The 23,637-nt window shown below is 39.0% G+C and overlaps 2 protein-coding genes across 5 annotated transcripts; both read right to left on the reverse strand.

The window, feature by feature from the left end:
• wee1 (WEE1 G2 checkpoint kinase) lies at positions 1–7,916 on the reverse strand. Of its 3 annotated transcripts, none has more exons than XM_005459939.4 (11): positions 7,593–7,916; positions 6,924–7,497; positions 6,258–6,472; positions 5,807–5,873; positions 4,682–4,854; positions 4,115–4,383; positions 2,790–2,879; positions 2,611–2,696; positions 2,352–2,522; positions 1,657–1,802; positions 1,088–1,241 (listed from the first exon to the last, which is right to left on the reverse strand). In XM_005459939.4, the coding sequence occupies exons 2-11, from the start codon at positions 7,410–7,412 to the stop codon at positions 1,088–1,090; spliced, it is 1,860 nt and encodes a 619-aa protein (XP_005459996.1). In that variant the 5' UTR covers positions 7,413–7,497; positions 7,593–7,916. The 3 variants fall into 3 exon arrangements, with proteins under 3 accessions (XP_003455430.1, XP_005459996.1, XP_005459995.1); XM_005459938.4 differs by having other exon boundaries at positions 6,924–7,500; XM_003455382.5 differs by having other exon boundaries at positions 1–1,241; positions 6,924–7,915.
• A 1,150-nt stretch (positions 7,917–9,066) lies between these two features.
• On the reverse strand, positions 9,067–21,737 carry znf143b (zinc finger protein 143b). 2 transcript variants are annotated; one of them, XM_005459940.4, is made up of 15 exons: positions 21,310–21,574; positions 19,199–19,314; positions 18,762–18,950; positions 18,486–18,566; positions 17,784–17,980; positions 16,035–16,103; positions 15,833–15,949; positions 15,614–15,689; positions 14,931–15,056; positions 14,158–14,337; positions 13,345–13,572; positions 13,038–13,186; positions 12,208–12,360; positions 11,753–11,881; positions 9,067–9,425 (listed from the first exon to the last, which is right to left on the reverse strand). In XM_005459940.4, exons 2-15 carry the CDS (start codon positions 19,302–19,304, stop codon positions 9,342–9,344), a joined length of 1,884 nt encoding a protein of 627 aa, XP_005459997.1. In that variant the 5' UTR covers positions 19,305–19,314; positions 21,310–21,574; the 3' UTR covers positions 9,067–9,341. The 2 variants fall into 2 exon arrangements, with proteins under 2 accessions (XP_005459997.1, XP_003455458.1); XM_003455410.5 differs by having other exon boundaries at positions 9,342–9,425; positions 19,199–19,311; positions 21,310–21,737.
• Between the last annotated feature and the right edge of the window lie 1,900 nt (positions 21,738–23,637).

Genomic DNA, 23,637 nt, shown 5'->3' on the forward strand with positions numbered 1-23,637 from the left:
TGACGTGTAGATTGTGAGAATTTATTAAAAAGAACATATGTACATGGTACAACAACAGAACAGACAACAGAAAAGTTACTGTTATGGGGTTACAAGAACAAAAGGAATACTCGCCTAAACAGTAATAGAAGACAAGCGTTATGAAAAACAGACAGAAGAAAGAACAAACCAACAGAACACATGAGAATCGTAAGAACGGGACGATGATTGTAGTAATGCTACAGGCAGGGTTGGCAGCACTGATCAATAGGCAAGATTAAAAGCATGGATCAATTCTAACCTCATAGATAACAAGTTGGTTCACTGGTTGCGGTACTTCACAGACATTGGATAATTTTTATTTATTTATTTTAAGCATGATCCATTTCCATCCGACCAGATACAAAACGATGGAAATAGGGGCTCCTGCTACTTGAAAATAAGAGCCAGTGACAATTAATGACCCAACCTGAAACCGACCGAACCCTGACACACAAAAACATCGATAGCAGCAGGTTTCATTTTCTTTTTCTTTTCTTTTTTTTTTTTTCTCTCTTTTGAAACAATGTGGTAAGCTCCACATGTTACCTCCAAAGTGCTCCATTACAAACACAGAAACTGTAAGTTCTCAGATCCTCTAGTAGCCAGCATCAGGCATGCGACAGGCAGTAAGGTGCGCACGGCTACATTGAGTACATTCACACTGGGGAAGAAAAAAAAAAAGCTTCACTGCAGTTTTGATCTGCTGAAATGCGCATCGACTTAGTCGAGAGAAGTGCAAGGACAGGAACGGAGAGAAGTGTCTGACATCTATGCAAACTTAAAGAATGACAAAGTGTAAAAGGTAAAGCAACTACCTTCCTTTCAAAAAGAAAAAAGAAGTCCACTGGTGAAAGGACTGAACTATATTGGCAAAGAGTCTAGTGAGATGAGTTCAAGTCTGGTGCGTCAACACTCTACAGCTTTGATTGGACAGAGGAGCCCAACTCCTCAACTGACAGGGTTGTCCTCCAAAAAAAAAGTATTTTTTTCTTTTTTAAGTGATCAGGTCTGGTTAAAAGGTCCATAAGCCTTTGTGGTTCACTTCTTATCAGGATGGAATAAAGTCTCAGTAGATTGTGAGGCTGACCGATCGGCTCATTTTTTTCCCAATAAGCCTGGTGGTTCTGGAGTTCTGGACTGTGGAGCGGGTTAAGATCCTGTCCGTGGATAAAACTTTCTCCTCAGCTGCCGCTCTAGCCTGCTGGGCTTTCTTCAGCTCTCTGAGGAACATTAAAAGAAAAAGGGAATTAATGAGACAGGCAGGAGATGGTAGACAACACTAAGAACAGTCCTAGACTTAACTGAAAACTGTAACCAAATGAGCACCTCTGACCACGATGCTTTGGTTTCTCCCTCAAACTCACTATGCTCACTGTTTATTATTTTTTACTAAGGAATACAAACAAATTACTGAATACATATTTCTTCGAATGTGTTTGCTACTTCTATTTTTCAAAATGAGAGAGCAATGATTCCCAGCCTCCTCCTTTAACACTGGTGCAGGACAGATACTCCATAACTGGCTTATTTTCGGGCATCATAACTTGTCCAATCAAACTAGGAATTTTCAGACTCTGTCAAACCACTGACAAGTGAAGACATTAAACACTTGGTAAGCTTCTGTGCTGTACGTACTTTTGAAGCAGGGCGTTCTTAAACTTCTCTGCGTTGAGCTCCACTCTGAGCTGATCAGCACTCATTCTGGCAGTGGTCAGAAGTACCGGGTGTTTCATGAGGTCAGAGGTTGATGGGCGCCTTGTTGGATCAGGGTGGATCATAAGCTGGGGGAAAACAAAACAAAACAAACAAACAAACAAAATCAATAAATAAATTCACCAGAAAACTAAAAGCTGAGGTTGCCAGTGCTCAGATTTACAAAAAAAATAAATACATTAACTACAATTCAATTATTAGATCAATTGTTTGGTTAATAAAATAAATAACAACATTCAAGAAGCTTTTCCACAGGAAGGCTAATATAGCCTATCTGGTTGGTCAGTGACTCATGCCAGAGGCCAGGGTTTGAATCCACGTCGGCCCATCTCATGTGAAATTCCCTCTCACTCACTCCCTACTGACCTGTCTGCTCTCTCCTGTCCTATCAGAATGAAAGCTAAAATTTTAAAACTTTTCAGGCACCCAGTGAAGGTGCTTGAAAAACTTGAAATGGCCTGCACTGTCTCACAGAAAATAAAAGTTTATCTTTATACATTAAAGTAACTGGGAACATGCAGCTCGGCTCAGATTAGCACAAAAGCTAAGACATAATAACACCCATTCTTATAAACTCTAAAAGGATCTAAAAGGAAAGACAAGTGTTGTGGAGTTACCTTTAGAAGACTGAGAAACTCTGGAGAAAGCACTTGAGGAATGGCAGGGAGTTTGCCCCGTCTGATCTCATGCCACTTCTCTCCGTTGGTGGGTAGAGGTTCGGCCCCTGACGCGTTGACAACAGTCAGGGCCAAAGCAAAGATGTCTGCTTTTGTCAGGTTACTGTAGTCCTAAAGAGAAAACAAAAAATATGTTGGAAGTGCAGATGAATAAGTACATGCATTTTTTTGGTTTGTTTTTTTAAGCAGGAAAACAAACCTCTTGTAAGACTTCATTAGCCAGGTATCTGCTGTCGCCCTCTTCAACCTGTGGATTGTTCACTCTTGTCACATGACCGAGATCACCTGGAGAGGGAACGCAGGTGAATGTGAGAACGAGCTATCTAACATTTATTAAAATTACAAATTTGATTTTATAGAACTTTGGAGTGAGCTTACCAATTTTGTAGATAACAGTAGGAGTCAGTCCTTCATCCTCATCACATTCATCACAGCTCACTATGGATTTCCGTGAAATAAAGATGTTGCCTAAAACAAAGAAAGCTTCCATTAGTTTTGGACTAGGAAACTTTAATGTTAAATTCTCATCTGCTTTTCTATAAAATATAAAAATGAAGGCCAGTCGCAACCTCAAATACCTTAGTGTGGAATTTTCCTGTTTTAAAATTGACTTATTGGGGGGCAGCTATGTAGATCAGCATGAATGGGCCACATAAAGCAGGGGTACACATTTCTTAAAAGGGGCAAACTCATTTTACGCTGTGGGCTACATACAACCCACTTTCACTTCTAGTGGGCTAGGCCAGTTCAGTTCAATCCAGTTTACATAGCGCCAAATCACAACAATGGTCGCCTCAAGGCGTGGCCTCTGAAACTCCCCTGCTGTCAGTGTAAACCCATGAGACATTGTAATATAGAAAAGAAGTGCAATTTCAACTATACATCATAAAACAGTTTTTCAACATGATAAAGAAAAGCTGCTGTAGTCAATTAAATAGTAGCCATTATTATACAAATAGCTTAAATAGTAAGAAATATTTGTGTAAAAACTGTAGAAAAGGTTTTGACATCTCATTGCTCAGACTGTCTTGTAATTAGAAAACAAGAGGGTTTTAAGTTGTGAGTTTCTTTAAAGGAAAAAAAAAAAGCTAAAATTTCTAAGGTAGATTTCTAGTCCTAATTATTTAGATGTATCAAGAATATAGGAAAAACTGTAAAACTTAAGAAAATACAGTTAAAAGTCTAAAAATGTATGTCCGCTTTCACATTTTCCAAAGCCATGCAGTGAGCCAGATTGTTTTTCCTGGGCTGATTCTGGCCCCCAGGCCTCATGTTTGACACCCCTGGTCTAGGGTAAAGCTAAGGGACAGACTTTGAACAACTGAACTGAACCAGGAAACACAGCCCTGTCATAAGAGAGCCTGTCTTAATTTTGCCCATTCATGGCATATAGCAAAGATAAAAAGCCTAACGATCAAGTGATGACAGATAACAGTTATTTCCTGTTATTTAATAATAACAAAATGTATATTACTTTTGAGTAACAAACAAGTCATCAAGTCTGTAATGACTGATCGTTTTAACCAATGTGCATGATTTTTCTGGCTGTCTTGAACTTGCCGAGATCCCCAAAACATTTTTTCAAACAGGAAAGCCCAACAATCATACTTCTCAATAAGTTTGACGACCATTCTTTTTTGCTTTAAAATAATACATTAAATATTGCAACTCCCAATATTTTAACATCAAGATCAATTACTCACTTGGTTTGATATCCATGTGCACCAGAGAGGTTGAGTGGATGTACTTTAGTCCCTGTGTGACCTGCACAAGCAGATCTTTCAGCTCAAGCTCCGTCAGGTAGCTGAGCCGTCTGTAGTTCTCTGTGATGACGTCGGACAGCGTGCCGCCGTTGCAGTACTCATTCTGGATGAGCATGTGGTCGTCTTCAGCCCAGGCTGAGTAGTAGCGTACCACGTGGGGATGTTGGCCCAGCACGGCATGAGCATACACCTCCCGTAAGGCATTTTGCCTGTGAAGGAGAACAGACCGTTTTAATTAGGACGTGACTGGAGCTGGCTTTTTAGTTCACAGGAGTGGAGGTCAAAACTTTCCAGTAAAAGAACTTTTCGTGAGCTCCTTTAAAAACATGAAAGTAGAAACACAGGTGTCTTTGGGTATATACACATGTGTGACTTATTACAAACACAGTAGTACAGGTAAGTTTGAATAATCCGGCCAAACCTTCCACCCGTCCAATTTGTATCCAATATTCAACACAAATAAATATGATCTTCTTTTGCGTAGTTTAAACAAATCAATCTACTTACTCGTCTACTGATCCTGCCAGAGGTTTCTTTGACCTCTTGATAGCATACATGCAGCCGTCAAGCCTTTTCACGCACTTAAACACAGCACCGAACTCCCCGCAGCCGATTTTCTCCAACTCAAGGAACTCTGAAGCATACCGGGACGTCATGTTGCTTTCCATCATTGTGATCCTCTGAGGGCAGGAGAGGAGTTTTAACAAAAGAAAATCGGATACAATCACTTAAATCCGAATATCAACCAGCACGAAGCTCACTTTTCCAGTCCAGTTACCACCGAAACCAACAGGTTTACCCAGCTAATAGTTTTGAGGCAATTTACATATGAAATACACATGCGAATGAGCTTTTCTATGTTGTGTTTAGAATAACAACGAGCATTGTGCAACATACTCTGTGTGATACTCGTTTTGGAATTTCCATTTAAATCTCGTTCTACGACATTTATAACTTCAACAATTACCAAATTTTCCTCTTTGTTGTAGATTTGTTACTACAACAAAAGTTACTAAAAGTTTAATCTGTGTGGTTCGTGTGTTTTGGGTTTTTTTTAAACTTTTGTGGTATGTTTCACAAATTGTACATCTGTAGCTACAAAAAGGAACCAAATAAAATTTAAATAGCAGCAAACTTTTCTTCACATAATTTCCCCTATAAGAGCAATTCATTTTACTTATGTTTATATGTGGTTTCCATCCACAAGTTTAGGAACCACTGGTTTCAAAGAAAAAAACAAAACATAACCAAAACAGAATTCTAGACCTTTACTGTACAGATAGAAAACCATTTCTCGAAAAATATTCCCTCATTTGGTGTTCTGACTGATGGTGATGGAAACATGTATTTAACAAGGCCAAAATACACCACACATATATATAAGTTTGATATCTGGTGACTGAAGGCTTCAATATACGACTCACAATTGAGTAATTTATAAAACCTCAAATCTCTCAGACTCCTAGAAAACGCTATTCACACCCGGACAGAATAAAGGCAATTGTTCAGAAAACTTTTCTGGTTTGCAGTGCCAGCAACGTACCCCAACAATAAAACAGAGGCACTGAATCTGAGGTTTCTATAAATTTCACCCGTCTGTAATGACTAGAAATGACAAGAACATCTAAATACCTTAGATGGTGGCACCACTTCCTCCTCTCCTTCACCGTCACTTGCTTCCATGTCTTCTCCACAGGAGCTACAAGTTTAAAGATAAAGAATAATGTGGGTTAGCATTCTGTACAGCAGGGGGCAGTACTGAGGACTTCAAGAGCACATGGCAGAGTTCAGTGAGGTGGTAAACCTCGGGCCTTATACTGCCAAATGTGTAGATATTCTGAAAGTGCTGAAGGAAACAGGTAAAGTTTAACACTGTTCACTGCAGTGCGTGTTTAACGATTGTTGCATAGCTGTATTAACATTAAGGAAATTATAGACTAACTGCTATGGCTGGGAAATCAATAACAAAAATCATTGACACTAGTTTATCGACTCCAACAGCCACATTTCAACTACAATGATGAGTAACACAGGGTTTTTGAGGACGGGTGTAAAGATGTAAGATATAAAGTTATGAGCTTACTCATTCCAGTGTGCTCGCTTTCTGTTGATTCTCTGCTGCGTGGCAGACTGAATGAGGAGGGAGTCAGGGGTGAAGGGGTTAAAGTTGACCAGGGGAGTCTGCTGTCTCCTGCCACTGTCAATAAGTGACTTTCCTGAAACGTCCACTTTCTTGAATAAGGAAACTCTCCTGCTGGAGGACCCTGGGCCTGAGCTTCTAGCTCTGGACAGTAAACTCTGCAAAAGTCAGTTTTAGAGATGAGTGAATAACACAGCAGAAGAACTAAAAAACACTAAATGTCCATTTTTTTCAACAAAAATGCGTTTAAAATAAGTCAAGAACAGTAACTGGTATTTATAATGTAAAGGGACTTTAAATTAAATGCTCAGTCGTTGAAATACATGCCCAGACATACAACTGTTTGGATGACCATAACGTTATGCAATAAGTACAGTTATACATTAGGTAGGTCAGTGGGTGATTAACGGACTCTCCAGGAGTTCAAAATTTTGAATCAATGTTTTTGCTAAAAGGCCTGAACTTTTTCCACTTTTAGGCCTGAAAAGATGGAGAAACGATCGAAGCAGTAAGCTAAACTACTGAGACAAGACAAGAAAATGCACTCAAATGTTCGATTTTGCAAGAGTCTGATTATAAATATTGTCTCAAAAATTAAATTACATTTACCTTTGGTGTGTGCGGTGTGTCAAAAAGCCGCAGTTTCTTGAAGGTTTTGTGCGGAGGTGTGTCTGGACAGTCCGGGATCGGGGAGCTGGATCCCCCGTCGTCCGGAGATCCGGGACGACAGGGAGACCCTCCAAACAGCCGAGAGGTTTTCCGAGGGGATGGCGAGCAGTTGGCAAATATAACACTGCTGGGTGACTGCAGGTGAGTTGGGGATCCAAAACTCTCCTCCTCGTCCCATAGCTCCACGTCTTCATCCCCACCGGACTGATTCAGGGGGCTGCTGCTCCCGTCCAGGCATTTGTCGGCGATGATCCTTCGTACTGGCATCGGGGAATCCATCTCCGTGAAGCCAGACTCTCCCCCTGTGCTGTTGTTGATGTCCTCGATGAGATCGTCCTCTCCGTCGCTGCATGTGAACTGTAATTTCTGACGGATTGGCCGACTTTTTGGAGAAGGAGATCCGTGCCGATGGCGGCTGTAGCTCGACATTTTCAGGATTTAAAACCCGGCTTCGTTGACGCCGTAAAAAACCAACAAAAAAAACCCCTGAAAAGCACGCGGCGGATCCAAAGCACTGCTGAAATGACGTTTTTTGAAATGAGATACAACACTTCTATTTGCCTCAAATGAAAGGTACTGATCCAAAAGTCTGAAAAGAACGACTTTTACCTTCCGAAGCTTCGCCAACAAAGTTAACGTGTTTGCTGAAATCCTACACGCCCATCCAACGCTGAAAAATGGCCCCGTGAACAACGTCCGAAGTTGAGCTGATATTGAATTAATTCCGAAAAATAAAGCCCCCACCCGACGGGTGTGAGTGTCCGTCACTACCTTCTTGACGGCTCGCTGACAGAGAAACACGTCTTTAAACAATTAAACCATTCCAATGTTTACAAAAAGTTTGAATGAGTCAACTACCAACTCCTTCCTATCACGCGCGTGGGAAAGGACTTCCCGCGACCGTTGGTCACATGCCATCGCGCAGCCAATCAAAGCTCGTCTCTAAATTTTGAAAGATGGGCGTTCCAGTGTGGTTTCGGGAGACGTTACGTCATGAATAGCAAAGCAACAATCTGGCGCGAACGCGTGCCTTTACACGCTGATCTGAGACGCTATCATTAAGGACAGTTTATTCAGGCGGAAAGATCAAAGATTCTGCGATAGATAAAGATCAAGTAAACCATTAACATAAACACCAACCCGTTATATACAAGTTATGCGAGTTAGTATGTTAGTGCTTCATTTTAATGCATTAAAACGGATTCCAGGGGTTAAAACCCGTTTTAACCCGTTTAATTGCAAACATTTTTAGTAAAAACATTTTTGTCAAGTTTATTGACAAAGTTTTTTCAATAAATGCCTAATAATTTAAATATCTGAAACTGTCATTAAAAGTGTTAAAATTTTGAAAATAATTTAATGTTTGATCATTTTGAAAAGGGCTCAAGTTATTGTTGTATGAGGATTCTATGCCAGATTTTGTGCATCAAGGTGTCGAAAGGGTGCAAAATGCATCAGCAGAGTATAGGAGACTCGTAAAAGACACTAGATTTTTAAAAAATGTGGCTAAAAAGAAGATTTCGTGCAAAAATCCCATTCCCAACTTCTTCATGCAGCACCATTCTCTCTTGGCGTTGTCTGCTTTATCTACATCCACAAAGACACAATGAAACTCTTTCTGACCTAGGGTCCATCAACAGTCTCGAAGCAAACAACACATCTATAGTGTGCTTTCTCAGAATGAAGCCTCATAAATAATAAAAATTTTTTTTACATATCTTCACTGTATGGCTCATCAACTTTATTCCAGTGTAGTTACTACAGCTCAGTTGTTGCTCTTTGAAAATCAGTACCAGTACACCTCTTCTCCATTCCTCAGGGTACTTGGAAAAACAGTTTTCCATGTACTGTAATGTGTTTGCACAATGCTCTTTTTAACTATTCTGGATCTCTCTCTCTCTCGCTCTTAAAAAAAAAAAATCGTCCTTGTCATTCATATCTTTCTGTAATCTTTTATTAAAAAGTTGTGTTAATACAGTTTCCCTTTGTCCTCTAGGTATTTTTACCTTCTCAACGGAGCAAGGTTGAAAGGAGACAAAGTTGATAAGCATGTGGGTGTGGAAAATCAACTGCAGTCACACAATCACTTTTTTGTTTTTTTAATTAGAAATAGCATTAGCTGTACACTGCAGTACTGTGCACCATAAACATTAGAAAGCCCCACCGCCCCACCCCCCTCACCCTCTCACATTTTATGTAGAGGGACAAAATAGCACACCAGAACTCCAGTTATCAAAATTCTATGTACACATAAAAGCTAAATTATTTTGTGGAAAAACATTGAGGAAGACTCATGATTTCTCCCACTGACATAGTCCATTTGGAATAGTCTTAATTCATAATCACTGTCCTTATCGATCAATCATCCAGGCCTGGTGACTCTCCTTGCTGTATTCTTGATGCTATTCTGATGGCTTCCTCCAGCGAAGGCTGATCACTAAGCTATAAAAAAAAAAAGAGAGAGGAAAACAATGAAAATTATACAATATTGACATTTTGATGACCACAGGTGCTAGATACTAGAACTAGCACATACAACGGTTTTGGTCCATTCAAAATAAAGGAGCACATTTTAAAGGGCTATAATCCCTTGGGCATGAATATCCTTCAAATTACTTAAGAGAGTTGGTACTTTAATTGCAACTTCAGTAAAGGAGACAAAATAAAAGTAGAATCAATATCTAAACACATATGGAAGTAAATGCATTCACACTCCCAACCCTCTCAAAAACAATACCACCACCATTGCCCAACAGGCTGCTGGAGGATGACTGTCACATGATGACAGAAACAGTGCAATTTGTTAAATAAAGACAGTGGAGGGAAATAAAAAGGTTGTTACTAGCCCTTTGATGTAATCATAATACCCTTCAGGGTTTGGCCTTGATAGTAAATTAAGCATGATACTCTAAGACAGTGGTTCCCAAACTTTTTTTGCCAGGCCCCCCTTTGTTTTACAAGAAAAATGTTCGCGCCCCCCACCACCTAAACACCCCCCCGCACAAACGCATCCTCCAAACACACACACCCATATTTTGTTTACAAACTCCATTGCTGTTTATTTCACACCTCAAACATTTAGTAAACAATTAAGCAAATACAAGTAAACGGCAATAAATTACAGGTAGTAATAAAATACACTACTAACTCTTTTACGCTGCGTCCACACCTACACAGGTATTTTTGAAAACGCAGCTGTTTCTATGCGTTTGGGCCTTTCCTCAACACGTAAACGGCGTTGCGATTCACCGAAAACAGAGATTATTTAAAACTCCTTTTTTAAGTTTATGTGTGGACGAGGAATACAGAGTTCGTCACGCAACAACAAAGGTATGCCTCTTTTCACGTCACGCTGTGCGCCACGTTATTGTTTAAATGAGATGAATTGCAGAATGGCAGATAGAGACAAAATACTGTTAATCTGACTATCTGTGTAATAATATTCAACATTGCTATCAATAAATTTTTCAAAAAATGCCTCTCTGTGCAAAATGGGTTCAAAAACAAAAACAGCTGTAGGATACTGTTTGTCCGTGATTTGAACAGGGGGAACAAATCGTGGCAGGATCAGCCTGATATTATTTGTATCCCACTGTAACTTTACTGCATAATGAGCTAACATGTCCAAAATGTCAGGAGTAGTTAGTTATTACAAGAAGTGTTTGTGAACTAAAAATCAAGAATGTGGGATACTGTTTGTCCGTGATTTGGAGAGCCCAGCGCTGCTCCCGACGCAGGGAAAACTAATTTTGCAGGGGAGACCTACCTTGGCACTTGTGCAGGTGAAGCCAAAGGGAAGACATGCTTCACCATATTTTCTAGTCTTTGGCTTGGAAGGAAGTTGGTTTGGAAACATCTTTGGCGATGCTTCACCTGTCCATTATGCTAGCAGTGTCCAAGCTTTCTTTTTTGTTTTTTTTCTTTTCATACCGCGCCCCCCCCCCCCCCCCCTGCAATGGCTCTGCGCCCCCCCTAGGGGGCAGGCCCCACACTTTGGGAACCTCTGCTCTAAGACATAGCTAAAAAAAAAAAAAAAAGTATTTTAAGTGGCTAAATATTAGTGAATTTGTTAGATGTGTCCTCTTTAATAAAAGAAATCACCCTCCCATATGTGCAAAGAAAGAACTTAAAGGTATTTTTTTTAAAAAAAAAACTTTACTTTTCATAGTAAGATAGTGTGTCAATGAAAAACAAACAATTATTTACAACGCTGGGTTTCTTTTTTGCATAACAAGTTAGCAGTCACCATGAATTTGAATAACATGCATACTCACACATTCAGATATGTGAAGTTTTGGTTTGATCCTGAACTGACTGAACGAGTAAGAGGACAACAGCACACCTACCACTCCTGAGATGAACCCCACCTACTCATTATATATACAAAAGCCTTTAGGCAAATATATTTTCAGGGTGGGACAGTATTATTTTGGGAGTGTAACCATCAAGACTTTAAGACCCTTAGTCCTGATTGAAACTGCTGTCAGTATCACATTAAATATCTTTGTATTGTTCTTATTCACAAATTTCCCAACTTTGTGATAAATAATTTCCAATCTTTTCTTAAATAACAAATAACCAAAAGAAACACCAAATCTATAAAGGTATTCATGAATTTTAACATATTCAATGAGCCTCTGTACTGCAGAGCCTGTTCCAACCAGACTTAAAGATGTAACATTTTCCACATTTTTCCTTTATCTTTTTCCTAAAGTGAACAAAATAAATTTACTGACTGGAACTAGGTCCCTCTGATGATCTTTACCAACCTGTACAGCGATGTGAGTGCCGTTGGATGTGGCCAGTAATGTGACAGGATGAATATCATCTTGCTCTTGGCTGTAACCTGCCTCCTCTACAGTTTGGAAGGAAGCCATGTCAGGTGTCATGATGGCCACCTGGGGGCAACAAAAACGCTGTACTCAAATTACAGCTTCATTTTTGAGCCACAAATACATTTTTAAAACACATCTGATTCCATAATGGAAGTTTCCAAGAAAACAGAATAAATAATAAATTAAAATTGAAAACGTGATTTAAAAAAATAAAAATGCAAAAAATAAAAGCAACTGATCTTTCTTAAGTTACTTTTATAATATGTAGACTTGAGTTTCAGCTCAGTTATTTAAGCTGAACAGAACGCCACACAGAAGCGCTCTAAATAGAAAACAAAGCCATTCACATTATTCTGTGTGCAGTCTACTGAGCTATGAGAGTTGTTTACCTGTTCATCCGAGCCATCTGTTGTTACCATGGTGACTGAGTGAGCACCCTGAGTTGCCAGCTCATGGGCTGGGATAGTTATGGTTGTGCCTTCTTGGGTTACCATGGTAATTGTGCCACCCATAGCTTGAAGGTCTGCCTCGGAGATACTGACCTGAAAGAGAAAAGAACATCGAGCTGGAATTACACTGTGACAACTTATGATTACATTGTTTAGCCAGGTCAAAGTCCCACTGAGATTAAAAATCGTCTTTTCAATAGTGGACAAACAGGCATGAGACTTTGCAGCTGTCACCTGATACAAAAAAGCATATGCAATAAAAGTGCAAAGTTTAAACAGGAATAACCTGAAATGAATTTCAATGCTACTGTTACAGAAATCTCAACTTCCTATTACTGTGCTATATGTTCATTTTAATATTCACAAAATCTCTGCTGCAATTATCATCCACCATTAATATGTACGTTATATTTCTTCTACTATTTGTATACATTTTTCTTGCCAATTACCATCCTGGGCTTCCCTCCTTCCTGACTTGTAGAAAAAAATGAATTTAATGTTTTATTTAACATGACCCGACATTGGTGACTGATCCCACAAACTCATTAGGAAAACGTTTACAGAAGTCAGGGCAGAAGGCCGCTTTCCCTATATAGTTTTCAGGGATCAGATGTCATTTTGCACTCGAGGGTATCGCCACTAGTGACCATTAAAAAGAATGTAGTTTTAAGGGATTTCTGAAGCGTTTGCTTCACATATTGTATATGATGAGCATCCTCACTTGTTATTTGCAATATGTTTATATGCATGATGTCGTTGTATTCCCTTACCTGTTGTTGTGTTCCATCTTCCTGTGTTACCAAGGCAACATGCTGCTGACCAACCATATCGGAGCTTTCCACTGGAACCGGCTCTGATCCGGAGTCATCTGCCTCCACCACAGTTGTCGTGTAGCTCACACTGGGGTCATCGATGGCATCTGAATTGACATTTAGGATTCATTAGAATTTTGTAAGTTAATAAATAGACAGTTTTATCTTAACTATTGTTAACATCTGTTTCCATTCTAAATTCCTACATCCCTCACAGACTTATCAAAAAACATTTAAAACATTTGTTCTGTTACATTTTACTGACCTGTTGGGGGTTCAAAGTAGGCTTCCTGCTCCTCCTCAATGGGCTCTGTGTCGTTGTGCGCTGTTCGTTTGTGCATGGCAAGTGTGGAGATCTGCTTGTAGGTTTTCCCACAATGATTGCAGTTGTAAGGTTTACAGGGCGTATGAACAACATGGTGTTTGTAAAGGCTGGAGTATTCTGTGAAGCGTTTTTCACAGCCAGGCACTGTGCACACATACGGCTTCTCACCTGGAGTGGAAAAAACAGTAAGACAATGAGCTTTTGAATTCATTTATTAAACTCCGAGAGGAGTGAAGACCCCCATCTTTATTGGTGTGTTGTTTCAGCACTCAAGAATTAGTATGTGCTTTACTTGTACATCATGTTTCCTTTATATGTGAGATCACAATGTAGTGAAGAACAGTGAACAGAGGGATTGTTCTCGGATATAGTTTACTAGCTTATTTCCATCTGCACATATAGACAACATTAGAGCTAGCATTAAGCTATGAAATCCAAATACATATGCTATAAAGATATAAAGACTAAAGATCTAGATATTCTATAGATATCCTAGATAGTTTTAAACATATATGGAAATGACGTCTGTTTGTTCTTCCTAGTAAAACAGAGTCGCAGGTTTTTCAAACTTCAGTGTTAGACGTGATGATTTAAGCCGTCTTGAAACTTTATCAATTAACAGCTTAAAAGCTTTCTGCACAGATTTTGTGAAAAAAACAAAACTGTGTTGAGATCCAGGGGTTCAACTGGAGAGCACTTAGTGACTCACAATGACTCAGCAAGCTGAGTCATTATAAGGTAATGAAGACTCACCAGTGTGAATCCGCATATGATTCTTGTAGTTAGTGGCACTGGCAAATGACCGTCCACAGCTTGGTTCAGAGCAGTAGTATGGCCGTTCTCCGGTGTGTGTTCGGATGTGAACTTTACGGATGTTGGAGGTGGTAAATGACCTGCCGCAGCCTTCAACTGGGCATTTAAAAGGCTTCTCTCCTGCAAAACATGAAGTACGTCAACCTTGCAGCTTGAAATCTATAGAATTGTAAACCTGACAGAAATAGGACACAAAACTGTAAGCAGCTGTTTAACATGACTAATGCTGGTATGAAACTAGCCTTCATGCCTTTATAAATAATCAGTGTGATTCAAACTGCAAAATGTCTGCTGTATTTTAAAAAACAAGCAGGAGGAACTTGGCGTCATGCTTCTCGTGATGACCATGTGCCTGTGCTCCTGCAGCACTATGGTGGCTTTGAAAAATTTCAGCTCCCCTCATCCGTTGTTCAGGATTGGCTGAACAACTTGACACAACCCCCTCAAGTTGTTCAGCCAATCCTAGCTCTTCACCACCATGTGTTGTTTGTTTCAAAAAACAGTGCTGTGTGGCTAGTTAGTTCAATCCATTTTGATTCCAAACACTCTTTAAACAGCCCCTTCTGTATTAACAGCCCTGAAGCAATGTAGCTTTTACCAGCAGTAGCAAACAACAGTAAATCTCCTGTTTTTGTTTACAAACCTTATCAGGCTTATTGTGTGTTGCAACAACATTGTGACTTGTCACTGAGTTTCTGGGTGTGATTGTTTACCTGTATGTGTCCTTGTGTGTTTTTGAAGGTCTCCAGAGGTTTTGAAGGACTTGCAGCAGTTTAACTCCTGACATCTGTATGGCTTCTCCCCCGTATGTGTGCGTGAGTGACTCTTCAGCCCATAGCCTTAAAGAATCACACAATTTGACATTCAGCTAAATTATTATTCCATGCCTACAAGCAGCCTATTCCATATTTATATTGATCTCAGATATGGTCTTACATTTAATAGCAGGATTTTTTTCTAGCTCAAAACAGACCTTTAGGGATCTCTTTCGTTATATTACAATATAACATAACAGGCAACTGTTGTTGTGATTTGGTGCTATATAAAAAAGAATAGAATTTAATTGAATGGGGACTAAACTTGTGTTAACAAGTGGTAATTAAGGCAGTTTGTCTGGGGTGCTTTACTGAAGAGTCTGCATTTTCCAGACATTTCAAGTCATTTGATAAACAAAAAATGTATTTTTTGCAAGTAAATTAAATCCCACTCAATAACAGCCTTCACTAAAAGGAAAAAACTTACTTACACAGTAATAACCCGACTAGTTCAATTGTCAACATCACTATGGTGATAATGAGATTTTAATCAAGGGTTTAAAAAAAAAAATACATTTGGCAACAAAAATAAAAGAAATTAGCCATGAGTCAATTTGTAAAATTATATTATCCGTTGCTACCTGTTGCAAACTTCTTTCCACAGTTGGGATAGTCACAGATGTACGGTTTGTCTCCAGTGTGGGAGCGCTCATGTACCTGCAGGACACAAACAAAACTGTAAAGCATTGCATTTGAGTAAATGGCAAAATTTTACAAAATGTTATCTTTAAATAATCTATACTTGAGGAGGCAAAAAAAAAAAAAAAAACTTTTTAGAAAAACAAAGCACCCACACTTACCTTAAGATGGTGGGCAGTGGTGTACAGCTTTCCACAGCCTTCATATTCACAGCGAAAGGACTTTTCCCCAACATTTGAGACCCTTCCTGGCCTGTTGTCTTGTCCCTGTAACACAATCTGAAAGACAAGGCACAATTATGTATTCAATGTTAGACCTAATGTAAAGAAAAAAAAAGGAGAAATAAATAAAAAGAAACATTACCCGCATGTGGACACCATTGTCTGCTTCAACTCTGCCATAGGTCCCCAGGGGGTTCTCTATATTCTCCACCTTTAAGGGAAAAGAAAGGGTATTTTTATAGTCTACTGGATGATCATAAAGATATTAAACCAAGGGATATGAAATATGAAACTATAATATTTAAAATAGATAAACCATTATTACAGCAAAAATGGACCATTCAAAACAGGCAAATTTATAAAGCCTATGAATAAGACAATATTTCATCTCATATTCACAAGTGACCATCTTGCCAAGATGACGAGATAATAACTTTTTACATAAGCCAATTACTTGTGCGCAGAACACAATGGTATTAGTGATTTTCTTTTACCTAAAAATATTGTGTGACATGATAAAATGCCACTACATTGCAAGCTCATATCAATATTGCTCCTTGCATCCTCACTGTTACACCTGTCTCCCTCTTACTCACACATGTGTTCTGTCTCACTTCTACTGACATTCATTCCTCTTCTCTCCAGTGCATTCCTCCACCTCTCCGAGCTCTTCCACCTGCTCCCTACTCTCATTACAGAGCATAGTGTCATCTAGGGCTGCCACGATTAGTCGACTAGTCACGATTACGTCGACTATTAAAATCGTCGACGACTAATTTAATAGTCGACGCGTCGTTTGAAGCTTTGTAAGATCCCAAAAGACGCAGGAATAAGTAGTAGTATTTAAGAGTGTAATAACGGACTGAAACAGAAGATGGCAGCACTGCATGTACAAGGATGCCAGCTGCCGTTAAACCCCGAAGAAGAAGAAACTGTGTTCCAGAATTCATAGCGCGGCCCAGCGCAGTTGTCAACAATGGCGGCAGCTAGTTAGTTTTAATATTACAATTATTATTCTTTCTGGGTCACAAAATAAACGTTTAACATATTTTCAGGTGTACATTTTACGTCCAATGGATGCATGATCTGATTAGTCGACTAATCGCAAAAATAATCGGTGACTAGTCGACTATCAAAATAATCGTTTGTGGCAGCCCTAGTGTCATCTGTAAAAATCACAGACCACACAGCCTTCTGCCTGACCATCACCTTTCCAAACAGGAAGGGCCTCAGATGGTGCCACCCCACCCCCATCCTTGAATCCACCTGTCACTTATACTGCATACCCCACCACTTTCTCGCTGTCGTCATATGTGTCCCAAGTCACCCTCACATATGTCACTGCCACTCCTGACTTCCTCATGCAATAACACAGTTACTCTCTTGGCACCCTATTGTATGATTTCTATAGATCCACAAACACACTTTTGTCCTTATACTTCTCCATCAATAGTCTCAAACCAGTCACATCTCTACTGAGTTTTCTTAGCACAAAATCAACTGATCACACAGGGAATAAAAATAAATAAATAAATGTCACTGCAGTGTGGTACAGTATAGTTGCCAAGAAAACACTTTAAAACTAACACCACACTGTAAGATTAAAGAAGAGATATTAACTTTCCATTTTGTAACAGCTAACATGTTTGCCTTTTATGCAAAAGATCCCCAGTTTGATTCTGCAATAGACATAAACCCAGCTTCAGGGGACTCACCCAGATCCACCTGCTGTAGTGACCCTTGGAAACAAGGGTAAATACTGCATTAGCTTTTAATTCTGCATTAGCTTTTAATTTCCAAATTTTCAACATAATTCTGTGTCAACACACACACACACACAAAAAAAATGTAGGGCTGGTACCACACCAGTACAAAGACAAAGCACACGTACCTTAGTGGTATACTGTTCCAGCACGCTGATGGTCTCTGGGTCAATAGCTGCTGCCTCCGCCTGCAGGTCTGCGATGGTGCCATCAGCCTGGATTGCCAGGATGGTGTTGGACTGGGGCATGTGCACAGTGTGCTGAATGTAGGCAGTGCTCCCATCCTCCAGCTGTACCTCCTGCAGGCCACCCTGATCATATGTTTCTGCACAGAAATTAGGAGAAGGATGCAGAAACTGAAACTCACTGATGAAACTGAGCCTTGTTCCAGTAGAAATCTAAAAGTTCAGGGAGGGAAATAATAGTTTTCTGCATGTCTGGACCCAAACTTAATGTTTCTTTGTGGTAAAATCCCTCACCTTAAGAGTTTTTATTTATAAATGTTTTGTACATTTTCTAGTCCAATACTAACATTTACGTAACCATTTTTAATTCCCATGAATAGACAACAACTGGGTTTTTAAAAGAAGATACACATGCACATGAACATTTTTTAATGTCTGTGAACCAGCAGCTTAGCCAACCTCTGCAAATAAATTTATTAAAATTTATAAAAAGGAGTTTATAGGTAGGCAATATAATAAAGGATAAGCAGATGTCTTTTTGTTTATTTTCTTTTACTGATGCACAATAAATGAAACATTAAAATAATAAACTAAATAGATGAAAAATGCTTAAAATTCAATTCAGTTTGATTAGGTGTTATTTACCTTTGGGTGTGTGAATATAGGCGGTTGTTCCATCTTCTAACTGAACAGCCTGTCCATCTTCAAGCTGTAAACTGTCCCCCCCTAAAAATGCATTAAAAATAAACATTACTCACATTACTTCATTAGTGTGTTCTTGGTTACCTACTAGTGAGCGTTTTGTTACATAATATAGATGACATGCAATTAAATTACAGCCTTGCACTGTGCCACAAACACAGTACACAAAGAATAAGCTCTACTCTGCTATTGGTATTACAATATTTCCATTTTATTTACCCGCTTTAGGCATGGGCACATGCTGAACATAGGCAGCAGAGCCATCCTCCAGCTGGATCACTTGGCCATCCATAATCTGTCCATCTGAAAAGGAACCTTTGGTGTCATGCTGGATATATGCAGTGGATCCATCCGCAAGTGTAACAGCCTGCAGACTCACTGTGTCCATACTCTCCATCTGATCTCCATCTGGGAAATACGAGAGTAGTAAAACATAAACTTTCAGTTTAAGGAGTAATGGAGTAGATCGTCACAAAATGAAACAACAGGACTGCGATGTGATGCACTTTGTCCCAGCTAATACCCAATTACTTCTGGACACAGTTTTGCCATCCTCAACCAAAACTGGGACTGAAATTCAAATGTGATTAGATGTGCAGTTCTGCAGTGATGTCAGTACATTTCTTTTTATAACAATAGAAAGTTTAAAAGCTCACCTCCCACTGTCACAGCCTCTGTTAGACAGAGTGTGACCGGCTGCCCATCTGCATCATGAAACTCTGCCATTCCCTGGGAGTCCCGGTTTATCTGGGCCAAGAGCATGCTTTAGCTGCTGCGGGGGAAACAGGCAAGACACTCAAATGAAATGCATACCGACACAGGCACCAGAAATGCAGATACTGTGCAGCTATTTGTTAACTGGATGTAACCATTAAGTATCTTACTTAATGTTGTTGCTGTTGCAGTGCCCCCCATCATCTCTATTCCTCCAATATGTGCAATACATACATATGTAAAGGTTTTTTTCAGTGTCTAAACATACTCAGTAAATACAACCGACAAACTGGCAAACAACCATACAACTGCATAGAAATAATATGTTATAACTTAGTTTTGATTTACTAGAATAACCTAACCTAAGTGTGCAACAAAATAAGTGAAAGAGTAAAACAAATATAGATTTTTTATAAACAAAAAATAACTTGAGATTTTCTGCACTACATGAAATTTTTTGTATTGCCAGTTTCAGCGTGGTAACATGTGTGAACACAAACAACATTAGCACATATTTACCTACGAAGTGAGTCAAGTTTGTTTATGAAATGTCTGCAACATGTATTTCTTATTCTAAGCTCGGCCCCAGACAAATACCCCTCATTCAAACTAAAGATACACCACTTGTGAAATTTGAGCCAATGTAACAACCTGCTTCATATCAGGCTTCATAGTTAATCTATTTCTATTGACTCAATGGAATTGATACCAGCGTTAGGTGTTTGCATTGTTTTATTCATTTTCTTTTTTGTACCAAGGAAACAAAGTAATCTCATATATTTTGTTTCTTTTATCGTGATAAAAAAATAAACAAAATTTCAAATCTTCATCACACCTTTTAACATTTATTAAGTGGAAAATTTATGTTGCATAAAAGATAAACATCTGTAAATGTCATGTGTTTGCCAATAGGTGATATGAGTCAATAAGGCCGATACTGGTTGATAACATTGTTCAGCTGATATATTGCAACATCTCTAACAAAAAGTGAATCGAAACGAACAAAATAACTCTGGGAGTTAAATGAACAGAAAATCTAACACGATGTTCTATATAAAAATACAAAATAAAAATGTCAAGAAATACCTACAACTCTGGTGACCTAATCAGACATATTGTGGCTATTAAACGCAGAAAGAATAAGCATATTAAGATTCGTTATAGCGTTCTTCTGACTTGCTCTGTTTTCAAGTTCAAGTCATAAACATTACATCACTTATTATAATAGTTTATTATTAAACTATAATAAACCAGTCTAACAGTTCTGCTCAGCTCACACTTGGTAATTCAATCTTTTACTAGTGTCTTATCGACAAATTAACGTCAACATTACTTGCTTTTCCCCCCTTAACAGCTGAAGGGTTATTCTTATTTGACCTTACGTGAATTATAAGCATCTAATCTGACAGCTGATGTGCTTTTGGCGCTTGTTGATTTGGACTCAATACTTGGAGCTAGCTACTTATGATATTGCACAACTATGACTTGCCACATTTGTCAAGTCTATTGTATATCAAACAAGTGTATTTAACTGGCTTTGGTATCCCACGATTCAGTTATCACACTAACAGCCTGTCTAAACGCTCAGTTAACGACTACAGCCACAGAAACATGCCGTAATGGAGTAAGCTTGATAGCCGCTTCGTGGGCTAACAACATTGCTAACTATGACAAGCAGCGCTGTCACGACTTTCACAGCGGTTGTTGGCGAAGTGTTTCTCGATGACTGTGGTTATCGAGATCACAAAGACGTTGAAATGGTTTAGTGAAGTCTAAAAGGGCTCTGGAATGACAAATGGAGGGCTAGCTAACTCACTCCATACAGCTTCCAGTTTGACTAACTAGCGACGCAGTTGGAAAACAAGAGCGAGGAATCCGCGAGCTAATTAATGATAACATAAGCATTTTGGCTCGGTGGGTGTCAATTTTATTTTATGATTAAACAGCCGTCTCCCATTTTTGGACTGAATCCCCACCGCAGCCTGTCACTCCCTCTCGCAGAGATGGCTGAGGGAATAATGCACACTGGGTAAAAACCAATTTATATACTAACCTCCGAAAAATTTCCAACAATTCCTCCTGTTCGACCACCATGCAACAGTGCAGGAAACGGTCGGCGATGTTCACAACCCGGGAACGTGTAAGACAGAACTACCCTTCCCGTGTTGTCCCGCCCATTCTCTATTGAGGGATTGGTTACCGACTCGCAAAGCCCGCTCCTATTGGTTTAGGCGTGTGCCTGTTACGTTCATTCGAGTCTATACTGCTGTTATTCAGCCTCCCGGGCCCCTGGCAGACGCCATTCCGCGTCCGTTTTCGTATTGTCTCGGCTTTTTGACTGTAAATGCGCTGCTACGTCGTTCCAAAATAATTATTTAAGCATGAAAGTAAGACGATAGTCAGTCGACATTGTAGATTCCGAGCCACCGTGCTACACAAAATGTGGTTAAATGGGTTCGCCAGCGACATAAACTGCGCTGTGGTGGAAGAATTTTCGGCATCCATGTTGAAAACAAGGTCGTGTGGGTAAAAAAAGGGGGAATGTGGGCAATGCAGTGAAAAGAAGCTCGCTGGGATAAAATGACTCATGACACTACAAACTACACCCAGGACATCAGATAATCATCTTTTAAAAGTTGCACATACAATTTCACCTCAAGAACACCTACAAAAGAAACCGAAAAGATGTACAGATGTAGTCCTAAATAAGGCGAGAATGACTATAGACATGCAGTATTCAGCTCAGGGTTGTCTAACGATTTGCAATTCATGGACCAGATACTGCCCGATTAGTTCTGAAATTGAGCAGTTAATAACATCACTGCATAAGAAAATCCCATCAAATGTTCTCATTTCATTAAATGTAAAGAAGTACATCTGAATGAAAGTTCACCTGGTATAGGTAACTAAGATTTAAAAAATGTAAACCATAAGCCACAGTGACGGATATCGTTTACCCTCCCAAGTCTTCAAGATGACAGGACTGTTTACCAGAATAGATAATTAGCCTTGGATATCTTAAAAAAAACAACAACAAAAAACAATTTTCAAAAATACATCTCAGTTCTTTGACATTCATTGAGTCTACTATCATTACATTTTCATTCATTACAAGAAGACGAATTTCATTTCATTTAAAGATCACAGGAGAAAAGGCACCAAACGTTCACATGAATCATAACTTTGTAAAAATCTAGAAATACTTTTAAAGTGGAGCCGTTAATGACTTGGTGGCAGTTTTCAGACTTTGCAAAGTCATCCAGTGGGCCGCGTTGGACTCTGGTGGGGCAGATTTGGGATGTTGGAATGTTTGACAACCTTGAGTTTGACCCTGACAAAGATGCAATTAAAGTTAAAAAAAAATATCAAAATATATTGATATTACAATAACAATATTGATCTATATGTCATACTGAAAAAAGAAAATAAACTAGTAAAATTAATTTAAAAAGTAAAATAATAAAGAAAACAAACTGCTTAAAGTGATGGATATGGAATGGAGAAAAACTATATGTTAATTACACACATGCACAGAAAATAATGATTTAATTATCTGTAAGACTTTTTTTCTAATACTTTCAGTAAATGTTTTCACACTATAAACTTTGACCTCAGTGCAAAAATATGGAATTGTAAGGACAAATTATTTTTTTAGTCTTGTATTATTGCGTTTAAGTAACAACTACCTGTAGTTGCTGCAAGTGATGTCTATATTTAGGTTTCAAACACAACCAGCTTGGAACCGTTTTGAGCCTTGTTATCCGGGAAAACTACTTCTAACATCAGAGACACGAAACAAACACGAGGGGAACGCTTCATCGGCTATTTAATTGATATTAAGTAAGTATGAGGAATATCAGTCTATCCGGTTAGGAAGCATGAACCACTGTCTCCTGCTCGGATGCAAATGACAGTGACGGCAAAATGAGAGAGGGGATGGCTTTGTGGATATCCCTCCTTATTGGTGAAAGCATGGGTGAGCTGCTCACTGAAAGAACATTTGGACAATGCTGTCATATATATCTATTTTTTTCCCATTTGAATAGAGAGAATATTTTTGAATTATTTGCTGTAGCCCAGTGCTCGCGCTTTGTTTGATTCATATTTTCTAAAAACAATAAAATCTTACTAACAATGGAATTTAGAAAAAATGGATTTGATAAAAAGTTTTATTTCCTGTTATAACCCCTTATACCCCTCACCAAAAAGCCTTTGTTGTGCAAAATGTGAGTTAACTCTTACAGACTTGCTGCTCATAGAGCATCGCATCATTTTGTGCAAGTGGTTTCTCCACGTGAGAGCGTGTTATTGGAGTCACGCTGCAGCAAAGTGACGTATGTTTCCCTGTTTTCTTTCTACCTGCCTCAAGTAAAAGCAAAGT

This window comes from Oreochromis niloticus, linkage group LG7 (genome assembly GCF_001858045.2).
Source record: "Oreochromis niloticus isolate F11D_XX linkage group LG7, O_niloticus_UMD_NMBU, whole genome shotgun sequence".
NCBI lineage: Eukaryota > Metazoa > Chordata > Actinopteri > Cichliformes > Cichlidae > Oreochromis > Oreochromis niloticus.

Excerpts from the sequence above, each read along its gene's own strand:
- wee1 (XM_003455382.5), bottom strand. The coding sequence starts at position 7,412 with ATGTCGAGCTACAGCCGCCATCGGCACGGATCTCCTTCTCCAAAAAGT. Across the intron at positions 5,874-6,257 it reads AAGCGAGCACACTGGAATGA|CTCCTGTGGAGAAGACATGG; the intron begins GTAAGCTCATAA and ends TTAAACTTGTAG. Across the intron at positions 4,384-4,681 it reads CTGGCAGGATCAGTAGACGA|GCAAAATGCCTTACGGGAGG; the intron begins GTAAGTAGATTG and ends TCTCCTTCACAG.
- znf143b (XM_005459940.4), bottom strand. The coding sequence starts at position 19,304 with ATGCTCTTGGCCCAGATAAACCGGGACTCCCAGGGAATGGCAGAGTTT. Across the intron at positions 17,981-18,485 it reads CTATATTCACACACCCAAAG|AAACATATGATCAGGGTGGC; the intron begins GTAAATAACACC and ends ATTTCTGTGCAG. Across the intron at positions 13,573-14,157 it reads TCATATGCGGATTCACACTG|GTGAGAAGCCGTATGTGTGC; the intron begins GTGAGTCTTCAT and ends TTTCCACTCCAG.